Source organism: Entelurus aequoreus, linkage group LG11, assembly GCF_033978785.1.
Source record: "Entelurus aequoreus isolate RoL-2023_Sb linkage group LG11, RoL_Eaeq_v1.1, whole genome shotgun sequence".
Lineage (NCBI taxonomy): Eukaryota > Metazoa > Chordata > Actinopteri > Syngnathiformes > Syngnathidae > Entelurus > Entelurus aequoreus.
The window spans coordinates 11,599,395-11,622,614 of NC_084741.1; the positions used below are offsets into that span (position 1 = coordinate 11,599,395).

Genomic DNA, 23,220 nt, shown 5'->3' on the forward strand with positions numbered 1-23,220 from the left:
GGAGCACTGAAGGCTCACGGGAAATGTAGTCCCAAAGCATGTGACGTATTACTCGTGCGCCCGCTGCGTGTAAACAAAGTAGTGAGCGGGCGGCCAATATAAATGTTGATTTGTTTACTTTAAATGCGCTCGCAGCCGCAGAGGGCTCGAAGTTAGCTTCACAGAATGTCTTAATACGTTTATTGTTCAACTTTGAAGAGATTTAAGTGCTTCGGTGACTTCGACTGAGTATCAATTGCTGTAAGTGTTCATACATTACGACACTAATTGTTGATGATATGGCGGGTTTTTTTTCACATCTATATTTTTTTTCATGACTTTAAATGCTTCCAATCATGTTTCCACCGATTTTACATACGGTCGCGATCAAAAGTGTACATACACTTGTAAAGAACATAATGTCATGGCTGTCTTGAGTTTCCAATCATTTCTACAACTCTTGTTTTTTGGTGATTTTTTGTTTCATCTGACCACAGAACTTTCCTCCAGAAAGTCTTATCTTTGTCCATGTGATGTCAGGTGAAACAAAAATTGAGCCAGCAATATGTTTGGAGGAGAAAAAGTGAGGCCTTTAATCCCAGGATAGGATAGGTCTTTATTGTCATTGCACAAGTACAACGAAACTTTGTTTTCAGCACAAACCCGTTCAAGATTAGACAAACAGTGTACAGGGTTACAGAACAGGAACGCTGATGGGTCGCCACAAGGCGCCCCGTAAAAGATGGGAAAAAGGTCAAAAGGGGGCCCAGTCTGGAGTGGGAAAAAACCTCCATAGCAAATAAGGCTGCAGCTAACGATTATTTTTCTATCGATTAATCTATAGATTATTTTTTCGATTAATCTGTTAATCTATAGATTATTTTTTTCGATTAATCTATAGATTATTTTTCCTTTTACCGATTATTTTTTTTTATTTAAAATGAAGATGAAAAGATAAATGTAGGCCCGTTTTTTTTAAAAAACAGGCATGGCTTTTATTTACAAAAAAAAAAGAAGTATGGCCACTCAGTCAACATTGACAACAACATGACAAAATATTCTGTAACAATGTAAACATTTAAAACTTTTAACATTTAACAAAATTAGAAGTAGCTTATTTGCTTTTTAATGTGCAAATATAAAAGTCAACATCCAATGCAAATCTTAATATTCTGCAATAGTATAAGCATTTCAAAAGTAAAAGTATTGCTTATTTTGCTTTAAAATGTGCAAAAATAAAGATAAACATCCGATACAAAAAAGTGCAAAACGAAATATTCTGTAACAACAGTGTAAACATTTCAACAAAAGTGAAAGTATTGCTTATTTGCTAAAATGTGCAAAAATAAAGATAAACATCCAATACAAAAAAGTGCCAATCTAAATATTCTGGAGCACTGTAAACATTAAGTATTGCTTTTAAAATGTGCAAAATAAACATCCAGTCCAACACAGTACACAATAACCAATTCTACTCATTCCAGTGAGTGACTAACAGTTGTAATGAAGAAAGGTTAGCATGTCTACATGCTCTGGTTCTTTTCTTGTTTACAATATTCCCAGCAGCTGAAAATAGGCGCTCAGAAGGGGTCGATGTGGCTGGAACTGAGAGGTAATTAGCCTTCACCTCAAGCCAGGACTGCGAGTGAGCTGAGCTGCAGTTTAAGTTTCTAGAAGGTCAACAGGCTCATAGTGATGTTACTAGTAGTTGTCTGGGAGGTGTTTATTATCATTTGGGGAGAGTCCGCTGCCTGATGCTCACCTGCTAAACACCTATCTGCTCCACGCTGAAGCGCTGACTACATGCGCTCTGAATACGCACTGCTGATTGTCTGGTAACGTTTTGAATACGCACTGCTGATTGGCTGATAAGGCTTTGTGTGTACCAATCAGATGGTTGTGTGGGTGGGACAATGCTGCGTGCTGAGACGGAAGCAGAAGGAGCAAAGCAGCTTGTTAAGACTTTAGCTTTAGCTTAGAAACTCGTTCGGTACACCCCCGTACCGAACCGAAAGCCCCGTACCGAAACGGTTCAATACAAAACACGTACCGTTACACCCCTAGCAGATACAAATGACACATTCATGTTTTTGTGTAATGATGACAACGTATGCTCACGCGGACGATTGACTAGTTGATGGTTGATGGTTTTCTTTTCAAATGTTCGTTCATAGCCGTTGTGCTGCTATGATAGGCCATTTACGCTCGACACAGTGTGCATACAACAACATTATTAGGCTGTGTATTGAAATACTCCCACACTTTTGACGACTTTTGGCGTGATTTTTTCCCCCTTGCTCGCACCGTCTGCTTTGCGCTCCGCCATGACGGTAGTGTGATGTAAATATGCGACGCGTCGACGCACAAAAACGGCGTCGACGTATTTACGTAACCGATGACGTCGACTACGTCGACGCGTCGTTTCAGCCTTAATAGCAAAGCACATATACATATTACAACGTACATCTCGAGATATCTAGCAACGGAGGGGAGGGGGGGCATGGTGGCAGGCCGCAGCTCTCAGGCGCTGCCCATCCTTCCATCACCCCTATTGTTTTTTCTCACTTTTTAATCCCAGGAACACCATCCTACCGTCAAGCATGGTGGTGGTTGTATTATGCTCTGGGCCTATTTTGCTGCCAATGGAACTGGCACTTTACTAGTGATGGGTTGATGAGGCATCATGAAGCGTTTCGACACATTGCAAAGCTGTATTGATACTGTGTCGATAATGTGTCACTAAATACTGACATCTGCTGGACATTAAAAATCCCTTCAGGCAACCTATGCTCAACTGACACTGATTTTATGACATAGTATATGCAATAATATAAACCGAGTCATTGTATTTCATTTAGGATTATTTCATATCTTCATTTAAATAAAAATATATTTTTATCTTTTTTAGATACAGTTAATAAATAATGTGAACATGTATCATAACATGGAAATCTAAGAGAACGTGTTGTGAATGAGGATGCTTGTGGACTGGGATTTTTTTTAAATTAATTTTTTTTACACATTTTTATTTAAAAAAAAAAGTTTTTCCAACATATTAAATTTTAGACGATTTCTCTTCTTAGTTATTATTTCTCCGGCTGTAGAAAAGACCCGCTCACAGGGCACAGAGGAGGCGTCAGTGCGACACAGTTCGCGTATCGGTCACGTGACCGAAACAGCTCATGATCGGTCACGTGACTTTCTAAAAGCGGTACGCGCACCGACACAGGGTATCGCTCTATGAGCTCGACGCATGCGCCGATGCATCGGTGTTGCCGGACAAGTCACTACGCTTTACAGAGAGTAAATGGGACAATGAAAAAGGAGGATTAGCTCCAAATTCTTCAGGACAAGCTAAAATCATCAGCCCGAAGGTTGGGTCTTGGGCGCAGTTGGGTGTTCCAACAGGACAATGACCCCAAACACACCTCAAAAGTGGTAAAGGAATGGCTAAATCAGGCTAGAATGAAGGTTTTAGAATGGCCTTCCCAAAGTCCTGACTTAAACGTGTGGACAATGCTGAAGAAACAAGTCCATGTCAGAAAAGCAACACATTTATCTGAACTGCAGCAATTTTGTGGTCAAGTGGTCAAGCAGAAGCTTGTGGATGGCTACCAAAAGCGCCTTATTGCAGGTAAACTTGCTGTATGTATACTTTTGACCCTCACATTTTCAGTAGACTCATAATAAATTCATAAAAGAAGCAAACTTCATGAATGTTTTTTGTGACCAACAAGTATGTGCTCCAATCACTACATCACAAAAAAATAAGAGTTGTAGATATGATTGGAAACTCTAGACCAGGGGTCACCAACGCGGTGCCCACGGGCACCAGGTAGCCCGTAAGGACCAGATGAGTAGCCCGCTGGCCTGTTCTAAAAATAGCTCAAATAGCAGCACTTACCAGTGAGCTGCCTCTATTTTTTAAATTTTATTTATTTACTAGAAAGCTGGTCTCGCTTTGCCCGACATTTTTAATTCTAAGAGAGACAAAACTCAAATAGAATTTGAAAATCCAAGAAAATATTTTAAAGACTTGGTCTTCACTTGTTTAAATAAATTCATTTTTTTTTTTACTTTGCTTCTTATAACTTTCAGAAAGACAATTTTAGAGAAAAAATACAACCTTAAAAATGATTTTAGGATTTTTAAACACATATACCTTTTAAATTCCTTCCTCTTCTTTCCTGACAATTTAAATCAATGTTCAAGTAAATTTATTGTTTTTATTGTAAAGAATAATAAATCAATTTTAATTTAATTCTTCATTTTAGTTTCTAATTTCTTGACGAAGAATATTTGTGAAATATTTCTTCAAACTTATTATGATTAAAATTCAAAAAAAATATTCTGGCAAATCTAGAAAATCTGTAGAATCAAATTTAAATCTTATTTCAAAGTCTTTTGAATTTCTTTTAAAATTTTTGTCATGGAAAATCTAGAAGAAATAATGATTTGTCTTTGTTAGAAATATAGCTTGGTCCAATTTGTTATATATTCTAACAAAGTGCAGATTGGATTTTAACCTATTTAAAACATGTCATCAAAATTCTAAAATTAATCTTAATCAGGAAAAATTACTAATGATGTTCCATAAATTCTTTTTTTAATTTTTTCAAAAAGATTCGAATTAGCTAGTTTTTCTCTTTTTTTTTCGGTTGAATTTTGAATTTTAAAGAGTCGAAATTGAAGATAAACTATGTTTCAAAATTTAATTGTCATTTTTTTCGTGTTTTCTCCTCTTTTAAACCGTACAATTAAGTGTAAATATCATTAATTATTAATAATAACATTGAGTTAAAGGTAAATTGAGCAAATTGGCTATTTCTGGCAATTGATTTAAGTGTGTATCAAACTGGTAGCCCTTCGCATTAATCAGTACCCAAGAAGTAGCTCTTGCTTTCAAAAAGGTTGGTGACCCCGGCTCTAGACAGTCATGACATTATATTCTTTACAAGTGTATGTACACTTTTGACCACCACTGTATTTTTAAAAGTCAATATCTTAAACATCAGAATCTTAATAAATAGGAATCACAATTCAGCTAGGAATTGTTTCTTATGTCCTTTACAAGTGTATGTACACTTTTGACCACCACTGTATGTTAAAATCCTATAATCAAATATACGATTTAGTACATTCAAGTACAAACCAACCCCCCAAAAATAGCTCAGCAATGAACAAAAAGCATAATGTTTTATGTTAATATTCTTGATAACAGTCTCTCAGATCAGAACACTACATGCTTTGCAATTGCTAGCGGGCCGCACAGAAACACAAATATATAAACTACTGCATTTTCTCCGACTTAACTTTCACCTGTCCCACTAAACACACCAAAAAGCTTGTTGGTAGATGTATATTACAACTCATTTGTTATAGTACATGGGACAATGCACATTAATGCAGTGTTTTTCAACCTCTGTGCCGTCTGGTGTGCCGTGGGAGATTATCTCATTTAAAACCAGTAATTATAGTCTGCAAATTATGTGTTGTTGTTGAGTGTTGGTGCTGTCTAGAGCTCGGCAGAATAACAGTGTAATACTCTTCCATATCAGTAGGTGGCAGCCGTTAGCTAATTGCTTTGTAGATGTCGGAAACAGCGGGAGGCAGCATGCAGGTAAAAAGGTGTCTAATGCTTAAATAAGAAATTAACAAAAGGTGAGTGCCCCTAAGAAAAGGCATTGAAGCTGAGGGAAGGCTATGCAGAACGAAACTAAACTGAACTGGCTACAAAGTAAACTAAAACAGAATGCTGGACGACAGCAAAGACTTACTTTGAGAAAAAGCCACCAAAATAGGAGCGCAAGACAAGAAGTAAAACACTAAACACAGGAAAACAGCAAAAAAACTCAAAATAAGTTGGGGGGTGATGTGAGAGGTGGTGACAGTACACCTACTTTGAGACAAGAGCTATAGTGATGCATGCTTGGTTATGCTTTAAAGTCATATCCAACAATTGCGACAACGACTTTTTACTGTCAACTGAGTTTTTAAATGATTCCTGCTGGTGGTGTGCCTCTGGATTTTTTCAATGCAAAAAATGTGCCTTGGCTCAAAAAAGGTTGAAAAACACTGCATTAATGGACATATAAAATGTTAACGTGCCAGATTGTAGCCAGAGGCTAATTTCCATCTGCAGTGCCCTGCAGGGTCATTGTATATAGCAGGGGTCCTTAACCTTTTTGACCTGGGGACCCAACTGTTCTACTACAGAGGGGCCCAGGCACCACTCCAATATTAACGCTGAATTAGTCATCTTACTCTTGATATTGATCATATTCAATAATTATATCTAACCTACTTAACCTTATCAAATGATATAAAAGCATGTATTAATCACAGTATATATATTTAACAAATAAACCTTAGGCTTAGGTCAGGCTGATTTATAAAAAGAAATACATACAATATGTATAATATGTTGTGCTAAAATAAACTAAATTCATGTTTGTTAAACCGTTTAAAGTGCAAATGAAAATACAGCTTCACCACTTTAGTCATAAGTTTTGCGCTTCAGAAATTTCTCTGACTTCTTTGTTATTGTCATTACTGCCATAAGTGGTGGAAAAGTGTATTACAATTGAGTACCACAGCTGAAGAACACATATATTACATTCTCGGGGGCGCTCGCGGCCCAACACTGGGCCCTGGCCCTATGGTTAAACACTGGTATACAGTATATGCCGTCAACATGCCGGAGACCATCTCGTCGCAAAGAAACACACCTAGGGCCCCCGCTACTTCAGCGTTATAGTGAGTTGATTTTTCATGCTCATTTTTTTTGCTGTTTTTATCTGCCACGCGTGGAAAGCCGGTGGGTGAAAATAATGCATACATTAAACCTCTCCCTGGTTGGGGAACGCTGCTTGACAGAACTTATTAGTGACATGGGTAACTTAATATTGGATGTCCTAATTTCCAATTTTGTCCAGTGACAGCGGAGGCTCATCTTTGCAGGTAATGGAAGATTTCTCTGGTTTGGCCCTCCCTCCTCTATTTGGGGGTCACATCCTGGAAGCAGAACTGGAGCCTGGTGGTGTGGAACTAGGACCCGAAGAGGTAAAGTAAACGTCATTGCTGTACCGTTATTTATTTGAGTAAATTAGTCATGTAAAATTGGTGTCTTTAAAAAAAAAACGTTAGCACGTTTGATGTGTTTAAAATGTTTTACAGACCTTAGTATTTAGGTACAGTGGTGGTCAAAAGTGTACATACACTTGTAAAGAACATCATGTCATGGCAGCCTGTCTTGATTTTCCAATCATTTCTACAACTCTTATTTTTTTGTGACAGAGTGCAGTGTTTCCCATAAACTGCCAAGATACCTGTGGCGGTGGGGGCGTGGCTATGGGCGTGGTCACCATGACATCATCGAGTAATTTGCATAATTTACTACAATGATATGATTTTCTCTAAAAAGGCTCAAAAAATGTATACTTACTAATTAATAATAACAGTTTTGTTTTAAACGTCCATCCATCCATCCATTTTACAATATAATTACAACACTTTATGTACATATTTATATGCAGATTTGAACAATAAGTTATTCACTGAAATATATTTATTAATTGTGGTTCTTACAAAAAATATATATTATAAAATATAAAAGCCAAAATGTCTCTTAAAGCTCTGCCCCTTTAATTAGTGCATACTAAATAATTTAACTTTAGCCTACTACTACAACCATATTATTTACCAGCAACATAAAGTGAAACAGAGGCAGAGGTGTCCTGCCACAGTCAGTAACAAATAAACAGAAAACAGTAGTGGTCAAATACAAATAAGGCAACAAGAGAAGTATCCTACACTTCTCTTTTGTAAAGTAAATCTGAACAGCCTATATGGGCATCTACATCAACTATATGATTTGCCTGAGAAGCTGGACAGGACAAAAAAATATATATATTTGTGGCGGACGTAATTCTTTCGTGGCGGGTCGCCACAAATAAATGAATGTGTGGGAAACCCTGGAGTGATTGGAGCACATACTTGTTGGTCACAAAAAAACATTCATGAAGTTTGCTTCTTTTATGAATTTATTATGGGTCTACTGAAAATGTGAGGGTCGAAAGTATACATACAGCAATGTTAATATTTGCTTACATGTCCCTTGGCAAGTTTACCTGCAATAAGGCGCTTTTGGTAGCCATCCACAAGCTTCTGCTTGAATTTTTGACCACAAAATTGGTGCAGTTCAGCTAAATTTCTGACATGGACTTGTTTCTTCAGCATTGTCCACACATTTAAGTCAGAACTTTGGGAAGGCTATTCTAAAACCTACCTAGCAATATGTTTGGAGGAGAAAAGGTGAAGCCTTTAATCCCAGGAACACCATGCCTACCGTCAAGCATGGTGGAGGAAATGGTTAAACTAAAATTGTGGTTTGATGTATATAAATTATCTTTACATTTGGAAAAGACTACATTTATGGTATTCAGTTTATCCATAAACAATGTGAAAATTGACAATGTGTCTGAAATCAGATTTCTTGGGGTCATCTTAGATGAAAAGTTGAGATGGAAAGCTCATATATTGCATGTGAAAAATAAGCTATCTAAAAGCTTATTTAATTTGAACAAGGTTAAATACACTTTCCTGTACAACAGAATGAGAATGTTATATTGCTCAATTATTCTACCTTATTTCAATTATTGTGCAGAAATATGAGGAAATACATATCACAGCAACATAATGCCTTTTATTTCTTTCACAGAAAAGAGTAATTTGTATTATTTTTAAAGTAGGATACAGAGACCACACAAATCCACTCTTCATTAGGGCAGGATTATTCAAACTAAAAGACATTGTAGAATTGCAAACTCTGTTAGTGATGTTCAAAGCTAGAAATAAAGTTCTTCCGAAGGACTTACAGTGTTTCCCACACATTCATTTATTTATGGCGGCCCGCCACGAAAGAAATACGTCCGCCACTAAAAAAATAAAATAAATGTTTTTTTTGTGGGTTTTTTTGTCCTCTCCAGCTTCTCTGGCAAATCATATAGTTGATGTAGATGCCCATATAGGATGTTCAGATTTACTTTACAAAAGAGAAGTGTAGGATACTTCTCTTGTTGCCTTATTTGTATTTGACTTTATTAAATGTATTTATATTAGAAACACAACATGTGTATATAACAAAGGGTGCAAAGTCTGCAGGCAGTAGGAAACACATGGTTAAGTGTAGGGAGTAAAACTGATGGCAGTCTAAAGTTCAAGATTTTTGGAGCTCTTTGTTCAGTGGATCAGATGTTTGATGAAGCTCTGTGTCTATCTACCACCACTACTGTTTTCTGTTTATTTGTTACTGACTGTGGCAGGACACCTATGCCTCTGTTTCACTTTATGTTGCTGGTAAATAATATGGTTGTAGTAGTAGGCTAAAGTTAAATTATTTAGTATGCACTAATTAAAGGGGCAGAGCTTTGAGACATTTTAGCTTTTATATTTTGTAAGATATATTTTTTGTAAGAACCACAATTAATAAATATATTTCAGTGAATAACTTATTGTTCAAATCTGTATATAAATATGTACATAAAGTGTTGTAATTATATTGTAAAATGGATGGATGGATGGATGTTTAAAACAAAACTGTTATTATTCATTAGTAAGTATACATTTTTTGAGCCTTTTTAGAGAAAATCAAATCATTGTAGTAAATTATGCAAATTACTCGATGATGTCATGGTGACCACGCCCCCACCGCCACAGGTATCTTGGCAGTTTATGGGAAACACTGACTTACAAAAGTTATTTGTGTTCACATCCGAAGATGACAACCACAGAAGTATGACTTTAAACATCCAAGAGCGCGAACAAATTTGAAACAAATGTGCTTGTCTGTTGCTGCTGTGAAAGCATGGAATTCTGTAAAGAAAGACTTAAAAAGTTGCAAGAATATCTTTGAATTTAAAAAGAGTTACAAAAAGAGACAACTGGAATTTTATCAAACTGATTTTGATTGGGCGTGTCATTGTGAAAATGCTTAAACGAAAATTAAAAAGTAGGGATGTCCGATAATGGCTTTTTGCCGATATCCGATATGCCGATATTGTCCAACTCTTTAATTACCGATACCGATATCAACCGATATATACAGTCGTGGAATTAACACATTATTATGCCTAATTTGGACAACCAGGTATGGTGAAGATAAGGTACTTTTTAAAAAAAGGAATCAAATAAAATAAGATAAATAAATTAAAAACATTTTCTTGAATAAAAAAGAAAGTACAACAATATAAAAACAGTTACATAGAAACTAGTAATTAATGAAAATTTGTAAAATTAACTGTTAAAGGTTAGTACTATTAGTGGACCAGCAGCACGCACAATCATGTGTGCTTACGGACTGTATCCCTTGCAGACTGTATTGATATATATTGATATATAATGTAGGAACCAGAATATTAATAACAGAAAGAAACAACCCTTTTGTGTGAATGAGTGTAAATGGGGGAGGGAGGTTTTTTGGGTTGGTGCACTAATTGTAAGTGTATCTTGTGTTTTTTATGTGGATTTAATAAAAAAAACAAAACGATACTGATAATAAAAAACCGATACCGATAATTTCCGATATTACATTTTAACGCATTTATCGGCCGATAATATCGGCAGACCGATATTATCGGACATCTCTATTAAAAAGTATGTTGGAGTTGGGGTGTTGTTGGAAAGGAACAGTGATAAAGTCATCTAAAATAATTTGTGTTGAAAAAGGGGGCAGATAAATATAAGAATATTATTCTTCCATCTGCTCCTTTCTGATCATGGAAATGTGTAAGAAACAAAAAACAATGAAAGTGTCAACTGTGCGTGGCTTGTATATATGCATTTTCATGAATGGAATCAAAAGAAATGATGATGATGATGAAGCATGGTGGTGGTAGTATTATGCTCTGGGCCTGTTTTGCTGCCAATGGAACTGCTGCTTCAAATGGGACAATGAAAAAGGAGGATTAGCTCCAAATTGTTCAGGACAAGCTAAAATCATCAGCCCGGAGGTTGGGTCTTGGGCGCAGTTGGGTGTTCCAACAGGACAATGACCCCAAACACACCTCAAAAGTGGTAAAGGAATGGCTAAATCAGGCTAGAATGAAGGTTTTAGAATGGCCTTCCCAAAGTCCTGACTTAAAGGTGTGGACAATGCTGAAGAAACAAGTCCATGCCACATTTAGCTGAACTGCAGCAATTTAGTGGTCAAGTGGTCAAGCAGAAGCTTGTGGATGGCTACCAAAAGCGCCTTATTGCAGGTAAACTTGCCAAGGGACATGTAAGCAAATATTAACATTGCTGTATGTATACTTTTGACCCTCACATTTTCAGTAGACCCATAATAAATTCATCAAAGAAGCAAACTTCATGAATGTTTTTTGTGACCAACAAGTATGTGCTCCAATCACTACATCACAAAAAAATAAGAGTTGTAGAAATGATTGTAAACTCAAGACAGCCATGACATGATGTTCTTTACAAGTGTACGTACACTTTTGACCACCACTGTATATTTGAAAAATTCACGGTTTTCTCCAAATTTTCAGTAAATTCCCATTGAAGTAATGGACATATTCAAAGTTCTACAATGCCCGATATTCTCAAAATGTTGTGCCATGTTTTATCTGGTTCGGACCTTTCAACCATCCACACACACTACTCACCCCGGATATTGAAGGCAAAAACATGTTTTCCTTTCCCCAAATTCCCGGTTTTCTCGGAATTTCTCCCCAAAGACAATGAATGGGCAACATAGAAACTCCTGCATACCCCACATTTCTCATCCGATTTGAACCGTTCCAACATCCACACCCTCCACTCACCCTGTTCCAAAAATTCCCAGATTACCAGGAATTTCTCCCCAATGACAATGAATGCGCAATATACAAACCTCTCCACATCCCACCTTTCTCAACTGATTTGAACCGTTCCAACATACACTCACCCCAGTTCACCGACTTGCGCACATACGGCGTTCACACGGAATTCCGGTAAGCACGTTCTACTTACACAAGTTATTATGTAACCAAACGTTAACTCTCCAAGACGTGTCGTACTTGCGTACTTTTCGTCTGCAGGTGGAATTGGGACCAAGGAGCAGTGAGCTGCTGGAGAGCGTTACCCAAGAGGACGAGGGGAGACGAGTGCTTGATAAGAGGAAATACCTGACTCTGAACAGACGATGCAAAGAGATTGAACAGGTGTGTTCTTGTTGCACTTGTCGGATAGTCACCAAACTTGGTACAGTGCAATCTCCATTTATGAACTTACTCGGTTATTTGAACAGGGTTCGTAAATTTAAAAGTTTGTATAGTGAAGCAAATTTCTCCATAAACGATGTAAATATGAATAATGGGTTCCAGCCTTGACAAAAGTCCATAGTTTGTTGAAGGTTTGTTCACTTTGAACACAATCTAAAGTGCTATACAGTATTGTACACTATATTGCCAAAAGTATTTGGCCACCTGCCTTGACTCACGTATGAACTACAAGTGCCATCCCATTCTTAACCCATAGGGTTCAATAAGACCTTTTGCAGCTATTACAGCTTCAACTCTTCTGGGAAGGCTGTCCACAAGGTTGCGGAGTGTGTTTATACAAATCCCGTTTCCATATGAGTTGGGAAATTGTGTTAGATGTAAATATAAACGGAATAGAATGATTTGCAATTCCTTTTCAAGCCATATTCAGCTGAATGCATTACAAAGACAACATATTTGATGTTCAAACTCATAAACTTTTTTTTTTTTTTTGCAAATAATAATTAACTTAGAATTTCATGGTTGCAACACGTGCCAAAGTAGTTGGGAAAGGGCATGTTCACCACTGTGTTACATGGCCTTTCCTTTTAACAACACTCAGTAAAGGTTTGGGAACTGAGGAGACACATTTTTTAAGCTTCTCCGGTGGAATTCTTTCCCATTCTTGCTTGATGTACAGCTTAAGTTGTTCAACAGTCCGGGGGTCTCCCTTGTGCTATTTTAGGCTTCATAATGCGCCACACATTTTCAATGGGAGACAGGTCTGGACTACAGGCAGGCCAGTCTAGTACCCGCACTCTTTTACTATGAAGCCAAGTTGATGTAACACGTGGCTTGGCATTGTCTTGCTGAAATAAGCAGGGGCGTCCATGGTAACGTTGCTTGGATGGCAACATATGTTGCTCCAAAAGCTGTATGTACCTTTCAGCATTAATGGTGCCTTCACAGATGTGTAAGTTACCCATGTCTTGGCCACTAATACACCCCCATACCATCACACATGCTGCCTTTTACACTTTGCGCCTAGAACAATCCGGATGGTTCTTTTCCTCTTTGGTCCGGAGGACACGACGTCCACAGTTTCCAAAAACAATTTGAAATGTGGACTCGTCAGACCACAGAACACTTTTCCACTTTGTATCAGTCCATCTTAGATGAGCTCAGGCCCAGCAAAGCGACGGAGTTTCTGGGTGTTGTTGATAAACGGTTTTCGCCTTGCATAGGAGAGTTTTAACTTGCACTTACAGATGTAGCGACCAACTGTAGTTACTGACAGTGGGTTTCTGAAGTGTTCCTGAGCCCATGTGGTGATATCCTTTACACACTGATGTGGCTTGTTGATGCAGTACAGCCTGAGGGATGGAAGGTCACGGGCTTAGCTGCTTACGTGCAGTGATTTCTCCACATTCTCTGAACCCTTTGATGATATTACGGAGCGTAGATGGTGAAATCCCTAAATTCCTTGCAATAGCTGCTTGAGAAAGGTTTTTCTTAAACTGTTCAACAATTTGTTCAGGCATTTGTTGACAAAGTGGTGACCCTCGCCCCATCCTTGTTTGTGAATGACTGAGCATTTCATGGAATCTACTTTTATACCCAATCATGGCACCCACCTGTTCCCAATTTGCCTGTTCACCTGTGGGATGTTCCAAATAAGTGTTTGATGAGCATTCCTCAACTTTATCAGTATTTATTGCCACCTTTCCCAACTTCTTTGTCACGTGTTGCTGCCATCAAATTCTAAAGTTAATGATTATTTGCAACAAAAAAAAGTTTATCCGTTTGAACTTTAAATATGTTGTCTTTGTAGCATATTCAACTGAATATGGGTTGAAAATGATTTGCAAATCATTGTATTCCGTTTATATTTACATCTAACACAATTTCCCAACTCATATGGAAACAGGGTTTGTATATATGTATGTACCAATATATATATATATATATATATATATATATATATATATATATATATATATATATATATATATATATATATATATATATATATATATATATATATATATATATATATATATATATATATATATATATATATATATATATATATATATATATATATATACACATACACTACCGTTCAAAAGTTTGGGGTCACCCAAACAATTTAGTGGAATAGCCTTCATTTCTAAGAACAAGAATAGACTGTCGCGTTTCACATGAAAGTTCTCTTTTTCTGGCCATTTTGAGCGTTTAATTGACCCCACAAATGTGATGCTCCAGAAACTCAATCTGCTCAAAGGAAGGTCAGTTTTGTAGCTTCTGTAACGAGCTAAAGTGTTTTCAGATGTGTGAACATGATTGCACAAGGGTTTTCTAATCATCAATTAGCCTTCTGAGCCAATGAGCAAACACATTGTACCATTAGAACACTGGAGTGATAGTTGCTGGAAATGGGCCTCTATACACCTATGTAAATATTGCACCAAAAACCAGACATTTGCAGCTAGAATAGTCATTTACCACATTAGCAATGTATAGAGTGTATTTCTTTAAAGTTAAGACTAGTTTAAAGTTATCTTCATTGAAAAATAAGGACATTTTAATGTGACCCCAAACTTTTGAACGGTAGTGTGTGTATATATATATATATATATATATATACTACCGTTCAAAAGTTTGGGGTCACATTGAAATGTCCTTATTTTTGAAGGAAAAGCACCATACTTTTCAATGAAGTTAACTTTAAACTAGTCTTAACTTTAAAGAAATACACTCTATACATTGCTAATGTGCTAAATGACTATTCTAGCTGCAAATGTCTGGTTTTTGGTGCAATATCTACATAGGTGTATAGAGGCCCATTTCCAGCAACTATCACTCCAGTGTTCTAATGGTACAATGTGTTTGCTCATTGGCTCAGAAGGCTAATTGATGATTAGAAAACCCTTGTGCAATCATGTCCACACATCTGAAAACAGTTTAGCTCGTTACAGAAGCTACAAAACTGACCTTCCTTTGAGCAGATTGAGTTTCTGGAGCATCACGTTTGTGGGGTCAATTAAACGCTCAAAATGGGCAGAAAAAGAGAACTTTCATCTGAAACTCGACAGTCTATTCTTGTTCTTAGAAATGAAGGCTATTCCACTAAATTGTTTGGGTGACCCCAAACTTTTGAACGGTAGTGTATATATATATATATATATATATATATATATATATATATATATATATATATGTGTGCTTTAGATCCCCTGCCTCGAAATAAAATATTGTTTGCCTTGGTGCCCTAAAATATGAGCCCTCCTTTAAGGCAACACTTGCCTTGACCTTAAAATTATAAAATTAAAATTATATTAACATAACATGTACACATATATATGTATAGGCTATATTTACGTATATTGTTTACATGCAGTCGCCTTTCGGCCCCCGGCCAAATTTGTTTTGCCCAATGCGGCCCCCCAGGTCAACAAGTTTGGACACCCCTTGTCTCGAAGTTCGTGAATGGAAAGGTTTGCAAATAAAGGGCTTTGTAAATGGAAGTGTCACTGAGCTTTTATCATCTAGCTACGCCACATTCAAACATGCACATAGTCACTCCCTATTCACTGCAAGGGAAGTGTCAAAATAAAAGCATGGCAATATTAAGATGGTTTCTCCTACAAAACCCAACAAAATGCACACATGTATTTATTTGTTTTATTGTGAGCCCCTGGAAGAAAGTAGATCAAATGTTATTGTGGTGAAAGCTTGCAATGAGACTGACACTCGCTGCTCACCATGGATGCCATGCAGGTGAATCAGAAGATCCTTGGTCGCCTTCATCAAGTCCAAAGACTGACACGACGGTTGAAGAAAGAAAGGCGGTAAGAACCAGCGTCCAAAGAAGCATTCTCTACACTTTGTGTCAACGCTTCTCTCAACCCTGCAGGTTCCTCATGAAGACCCTGGACCACCACGGAGACGACTACAGAAAGGCTCAGCTGAGCGTGCTGCTGGAGGTGGACCACCACGCACTTCATGTGAAGAATAGGATGGTTCTGATCTGTTTGCCACTTCTTTTAGGATGAGCCTGGAGCCCCTTCAGACACGGCCACAGGGTCCCAGGATGACCTCATCAACGGTTCATCTCCTGCCTTCCATCATCCCCCCGGCTCCAAGAAGAGAAGACATGCAGCGCCGCGCCAAGACAAGGATCACCAAGTAGGCTTGCACTAGCTTCTGAAAAACAGCAGATGAAACCTGTTTGACTGGTGTTTTTACAGCAGGTCCTCAAAAACAGCAGCAACCACTTTTGACTAGCATTCTTTGCAGTTGATTCATAAAAAGAGCAGAGTGCCGCTGTCATTATAGGATTTGTACAGTAGCTCCTTAAAAACAGCAGCACTGCTATAAAATATGGGATCTTTGAAAATTGTTTTTTTTACAGTAGGTCCTTAAAAACAGCAGAGCTTTCCTTTCGCATGCCTGTATAAGGATCTTTGACTAGTGTTTTTACAGTAGGTCCTCAAAAACAGCAGAGCTTTCTTTTTGCATGCCTGTATGAGGATCTTTGACTAGTGTTTTTACAGTAGGTCCTCAAAAACAGCAGAGCGTTCCTTTCAAATGCCTGTATAAGGATCTTTGATTAGTGTTTTTACAGTAGGTCCTAAAACAGCAGAGCTTTCTTTTTGCATGCCTGTATAAGGATCTTTGACTGGTGTTTTTACAGTAGGTCCTTAAAAACAACAGCACTAATATGAGATATGGGATCTTTGAAAAATTTTTTTTTTTTTTTTTTTTACAGTAGGTCCTTAAAAACAGCAGAGCTTTCTTTCAAATGCCTGTATAAGGATCTTTGACTAGTGTTTTTACAGCAGGTCCTCAAAAACAGCAGAGCTTTCCTTTCAAATGCCTGTATAAGGATCTTTGATTAGTGTTTTTACAGTAGGTCCTTAAAAACAGCAGAACTTTCTTTTTGCATGCCTGTATAAGGATCTTTGACTGGTGTTTTTACAGTAGGTCCTTAAAAACAACAGCACTAATATGAGATATGGGATCTTTGAAAAAAAAATTTTTTTATTTTTTTTTACAGTAGGTCCTTAAAAACAGCAGAGCTTTCTTTCAAATGCCTGTATAAGGATATTTGACTAGTGTTTTTACAGCAGGTCCTCAAAAACAGCATAGCTTTCCTTTCAAATGCCTGTATAAGGATCTTTGATTAGTGTTTTTACAGTAGGTCCTTAAAAACAGCAGAACTTTCTTTTTGCATGCCTGTATAAGGATCTTTGACTGGTGTTTTTACAGTAGGTCCTTAAAAACAGCAGAGCTTTCTTTTTGCATGCCTGTAGAGGATCTTTGACTGGTGTTTTTACAGCAGGTACTTAAAAACAACAGCACTAATATAAGATATGGGATCTTTGAAAATCTTTTTTTTTTTTTACAGTAGGTCCTTAAAAACAACAGAGCTTTCTTTCGAATGCCTGTATAAGGATCTTTGACTAGTGTTCTTACAGTAGGTCTTCCAAAACAGCAGAGCGTTCCTTTCAAATGCCTGTATAAGGATCTTTGATTAGTGTTTTTACAGTAGGTCCTTAAAAACAGCAGAGATTTCTTTTTACATGCCTGTATAAGAATCTTTGACTAGTGTTTTTACAGTAGGTCATCAAAAACAGCAGAGCTTTCTTTTCTCATGCCTGTATAAGGATCTTTGACTGGTGTTTTTACAGTAGGTCCTTAAAAACAGCAGAGCTTTCTTTTTACATGCCTGTAGAGGATCTTTGACTGGTGGTTTTACAGTAGGTCCTTAAAAACAACAGCACTAATATAAGATATGGGATCTTTTAAAATCTTTTTTTTTTTTTTTTTTTTTACAGTAGGTCCTTAAAAACAGCAGAGCTTTCTTTCGAATGCCTGTATAAGGATCTTTGATTAGTGTTTTTACAGTAGGTCCTCAAAAACAACAGAGCTTTCTTTTTGCATGCCTGTATAAGGATCTTTGACTGGTGTTTTTACAGCAGGTCCTCAGAAACAACAGCACTGCTATAAAATATGGGATCTTTGAAAATCTTTTTTTTTACAGAAGGTCCTTAAAAACAGCAGTGTTCCTTTTGCATGCCTGTATAAGGATATTTGACAAGTGTTTGTACAGTAGGTCCTTAAAAACAGCAGAGCTTTCTTTTTGCATGTCTGTGTAAGGATCTTTGACTAGTTTTTTTACAGTTGGTTCTTAAAAACAGCAGAGCGCTCCTTTCGCATGTCTGTATAAGGATCTTTGACTGGTGTTTTTACAGTAGGTCCTTAAAAACAGCAGAGCTTTCTTTTCGCATGCCTGTATAAGGATCTTTGACTGGTGTTTTTACAGTAGGTCCCTAAAAACAGCAGAGCTTTCTTTTTGCATGCCTGTATAAGGATCTTTGACTGGTGTTTTTATTGTAGGTCCTCAAAAACAGCAGAGCTGCTGTCACATAAACGATTTTTGAATAGCATTTTTTGCAGTTGATTCTTAAAAAGAGCAGCGTGCCGCTGTCATGTATAAGATTTTTGACAGGCATTTTTGCAGGAGGTCCTTGAAAACAGCATTGTTCCTTTCACATGCCTGTAGAGGATCTTTGACTAGCATTTCTTTTGACAGTAGGTCCTTAAAAACAGCAGCACTGCTATAAAATATGGGATCTTTGAAAATAATTGTTTGTTTCAGTAGGTCCTAAAAAACAGCAGAGCGCTCCTTTCGAATGCATGTATAAGGATCTTTGACTAGTGTTTTTACAGTAGGTCCTCAAAAACAGCAGAGCTTTCTTTTTGCATGCCTGTATAAGGATCTTTGACTGGTGTTTTAAATTAAATGTTGCGTTTAGAGATGTCCGATAATATCGGCCTGCCGATATTATCGGCCGTTATATATGCGTTAAAATGTAATATCGGAAATTATCGGTATCGGTTTTTTTATTATCAGTATCGTTTTTTTTTGTTTTTGTTTTTTTTAATTAAATCAACATAAAAAACACAAGATACACTTACAATTAGTGCACCAACCCAAAAAACCTCCCTCCCCCATTTACACTCATTCACACAAAAGGGTTGTTTCTTTCTGTTATTAATATTCAGGTTCCTACATTATATATCAATATATATCAATACAGTCTGCAAGGGATACAGTCCGTAAGCACACATGATTGTGCGTGCTGCTGCTCCACTAATAGTACTAACCTTTAACAGTTAATTTTACTAATTTTCATTCATTACTAGTTTCTATGTAACTGTTTTTATATTGTTGTACTTTCTTTTTTATTCAAGAAAATGTTTTTAATTTATTTATCTTATTTTACTAATTTTTTAAAAAAGTACCTTATCTTCACCATACCTGGTTGTCCAAATTAGGCATAATAATGTGTTAATTCAACGACTGCATATATCGGTTGATATCGGTATCGGTTGATATCGGTATCGGTAATTAAAGAGTTGGACAATATCGGAATGTCGGATATCGGCAAAAAGCCATTATCGGACATCCCTAGTTGCGTTAAATGTTTATGTGTTGACTAGAGAAGTCCTGTACTGTACTGTGAATATTTCCAGTGTGCAAAATGAAGCTGAAGTGATTGAACTTGTCTTCTCAGACTGAAGCAGACATGTCGGTGCTGGCCGACACACACTTTGGAGAGATGCCCAGTCCCACGTCGCTGTCACACTGACCGTGCGCTACATATACTCTCTACATCAGGTAGACTTTCCCCCCTGGACAATGGTATTGTTTTTTTCTTCTGATAGTTGATGTTTCAGGATGGCATCACATAATAATGAACTCTGTTCAAACGGCGCTCCTTGATGTGTCTGAGAAGTGATTTCCAACACATTCTGCTGCCACCTTGTGGCCGTATCCAACAGCACACCTTGCGGCTGGTCATATTTGGCCTTGCGCGAGAGGTTTCGCACGATACGGGTAATCGTGGTAAATGTGTTTCTTTTTCTTTTTTTTTTATCGTGTTTTGGAATTTTCCTATCCAATAAAGAAACGCCCAGAGAAAAGTACGATATTTTTAAACATTTCTTTGGGATCTCAAATAACATGAGTTTACAATGGAGAAAGTTTACGCTGCCACAGAAAGAAAGGAGGAGGTGTCAGGTTCACAACCCAATGACATCTATTAAACAGACAAGAAGCAAGGAATTCAACAGAGACAGGATTCAATTTGGCTCATGAGGAGAAACGTCTGGGCTATACTCTTGTACACTCTTCCACCACGCTCTGACAAGAGAGTTCTACGCATCCTCTTTTATTTGGACTTTCCCTGATTACATAGCATCAGCTGTTTCTAAAGGGAGGGGTGGTCGTAAACAGCTGTTGCCTTCGGTCACAAACAGTTCAAAGAAAAAGGTGCCTGGAGCTTGCGCCAGGTCCTACTTCCTCTCCGCTTTGTAGATCTCGGGTCAAGACAAGATCTTCCTGTGGATAACAATAGATCAAAGAAACCGACACCTTCATGTCGCTTCCCATCGCACACAGTGGAGTTTTACAAGCCTTTTGCTTGGTAAGATCAAAGGCAGCTTTTGTCTCCTCGCCGGGAACTCATGGAAACACAAAGTTTTGTGATAACTTACAGTAGATACAATTATTCTGACAGGAGGAGTAGAAGAAAGCGAGAACAAAGAAGTCTTCAAGATGTTTGTGTCGGCTTTAGGAAATGTGAAAAGGAGGAGGAGAGGTTTGGGCCGCAATGTACCGGGAGGAAGATGAGCAAAACACACTTCATCTGATGGGGATATCAGCAAAACCATGATGAAACATGGAAAATGCAGTTTGTAGTTTCCTAATGAAGCCTTAGCTTGACGCTCCTCTACTCACTTTCTCCTGCTCCGCTTGCTGCGGCAACAACAAACTAAACTCCAGACGCTCCTCTTCCTTTTGTATCCTTTACTTGTCAACTTAATCATTCAAAAACGTCAAACAATAACGATGTGGGAACACATGAATGGCAAAATAAAGCCAGTTTGTTACAGTAAGAAAGAGTTAGAAAAAGTAAGAGTCGGGTCAAGAAACTGTGTGGCTCGATTCCACCATAGCTGACTGCCATTACCCATAATACATTGTGTCCAAACCTTATTACCACACAGATCCTTCCACCATATATGCAATTAAATGAAATCTTCACTGTATTAAAGCAGTAAAAAATAGTATGTCATCAAATTATTCAGACAAATGTAATAATTACAAATAAAGTGTACCTTATAATTATTCTAATCATGCAATATATACATTTTCGTACTATTTAAATCAAGTAAAAAGTCCCATTTTGGCTGAATAAACAAAGCACCTTCCATAAAATGTAAATGAACTTAAGTTAAACAGCATTTAGGCTCCCACACAGTTCATTCAACAACAATCATAAACCCATTTGGAAAGTAACCTTTTGACCAAAAGCCTAATACCGTAAATTAAGCTGCGACTTTTTTTCCTACACTTTGAACTGTGCGGCTTGTAAGACGGTGCTGGTAACTTACTAATAGAAATAGTTTTTAAAAAACAAGGTAAAACACTGAGAATATGTTTTATTGCCTGTGCTTTGGCGCCATCTTTTGGACAAGCTGGCTCACGGCAGGTGCTGCAGTGTCCTTCCATTTACCCAGAGTGCTTTCCATCGGTAGTGGAGTGCCGCTCTGCGTTCCCACTCTTCATTCATCACTCCAAGCAACGTTTGTAAGTTTTACAATAAAACTAAAACAATTCTTCCATGTGTGACGTCTGCGTCTTCATGCATGGTTTTTCGCGCTATCGCAATGTAATGAAGCTAGCGCCATTAGCATTAGCTAATATGTTAACACGGTAACGATGGTCTGTTAGAATTATTAACTTACAATAGCATTTTGTTTGCCTTGTTTCAGTTTCACAAATCCCTCAGTAAACTCACCAAAACGTCACCGTGGAGTTATTGAGTCTGTTTAGCTGCTAGTGGGTCCATGACCATGACTTCTGTTTTGTTTGACCGGCCGTTTTACTGCCGTGTTACAGACATCGTTTGGGAACAATTAAGGTATGTAAATAAACATTTACAAGATCTTTCTGTGTAAAGAACTCATTTCACAATGTATATATCTGCGGCCTATAATCCGGTGCAACTAATATATGGAAAAATATTTGTTTTACCCTCAAACTTAGTAGGTGTAGCTGATATACCGGTGTGCTCTCTAGTCTGGGATAATACGGTACAATATAAACGAGTGATCTTCGAACATTAGAGCAAAGTTTGTCTCATTCTTGGAGAAGGTGGGGTTTAGGGTGTAAGAAGAACGGAGTGGAGACATCCCCAGCAAGCCCCAAGAATGCATTTGGGTCATAAGTGTCTTATCTTAGGACAGAAAAACAGACCAATGCAGTACGACAAAGCAGCACACACAAACACTTGGACTCAAATTGTGGCTTTAGACAAGAAATTACTAAAATATTAATTTCGCCATTACAATCGTTTTTTTTTTTTTTTATGACTTGAAAATGCGTTTTAAAAAAAAAGAAAATCCACCTAAATAAAACATTTAAAGGACAGAAAGCTCATTCACATCACACCAAGTGAAATAAGGGAAACAGCTTCCATTTTAGCTCCCTTGGACATGTTGTATTATTATTTTGATAAGCATATGGTGTATGTACCAAAACACACAAAAAAACCATAACTAGTAGAGATGGACCAATTATCGGCCGGGCCGATTATCAGTGCCGATATTTGTCATTTTGACGTATCGGTATAGGCCTCTTTTTATCAGTGTGTATGTGTGTGTGTGTGTGTGTGTGTGTGTGTGTGTGTATATATATATATATATATATATACATATATATATATATATATATATATGTGTGTGTACACATATATATATATATATATATATGTGTGTGTGTACACATATATATGTGTATATATATATGTATATATACATATATATGCGTGTATATGTATGTATATATACATATATATGTATATATATATGTATATATACATATATATGCGTGTATATGTATGTATATATACATATATATGTATATATA

At 37.2% G+C, this 23,220-nt stretch overlaps 2 protein-coding genes across 5 annotated transcripts in view; one reads left to right on the forward strand and one right to left on the reverse strand.

Moving 5' to 3' along the window:
* Window positions 1-23,220, reverse strand: part of prpf31 (PRP31 pre-mRNA processing factor 31 homolog (yeast)) — a 342,441-nt gene that overhangs the window by 227,325 nt on the left and 91,896 nt on the right. The gene's annotated exons all lie outside the window — the stretch shown is intronic.
* Window positions 27-22,094, forward strand: LOC133660565 (TCF3 fusion partner homolog). 3 transcript variants are annotated; one of them, XM_062064116.1, is made up of 8 exons: window positions 27-240; window positions 6,940-7,041; window positions 12,057-12,179; window positions 15,999-16,069; window positions 16,135-16,204; window positions 16,269-16,406; window positions 19,802-19,905; window positions 22,065-22,094. In XM_062064116.1, exons 2-7 carry the CDS (start codon window positions 6,943-6,945, stop codon window positions 19,874-19,876), a joined length of 576 nt encoding a protein of 191 aa, XP_061920100.1. In that variant the 5' UTR covers window positions 27-240; window positions 6,940-6,942; the 3' UTR covers window positions 19,877-19,905; window positions 22,065-22,094. The 3 variants fall into 3 exon arrangements, with proteins under 3 accessions (XP_061920100.1, XP_061920099.1, XP_061920098.1); XM_062064115.1 differs by lacking the exon at window positions 22,065-22,094 and having other exon boundaries at window positions 6,915-7,041; window positions 19,802-20,213; XM_062064114.1 differs by lacking the exon at window positions 22,065-22,094 and having other exon boundaries at window positions 28-240; window positions 19,802-20,213.

Coding starts and splice junctions, on each gene's coding strand:
- LOC133660565 (XM_062064116.1), top strand. CDS start 6,943: ATGGAAGATTTCTCTGGTTTGGCCCTCCCTCCTCTATTTGGGGGTCAC. Junction 12,180..15,998: donor GATGCAAAGAGATTGAACAG/GTGTGTTCTTGT, acceptor GATGCCATGCAG/GTGAATCAGAAGATCCTTGG. Junction 16,070..16,134: donor CGGTTGAAGAAAGAAAGGCG/GTAAGAACCAGC, acceptor TCAACCCTGCAG/GTTCCTCATGAAGACCCTGG.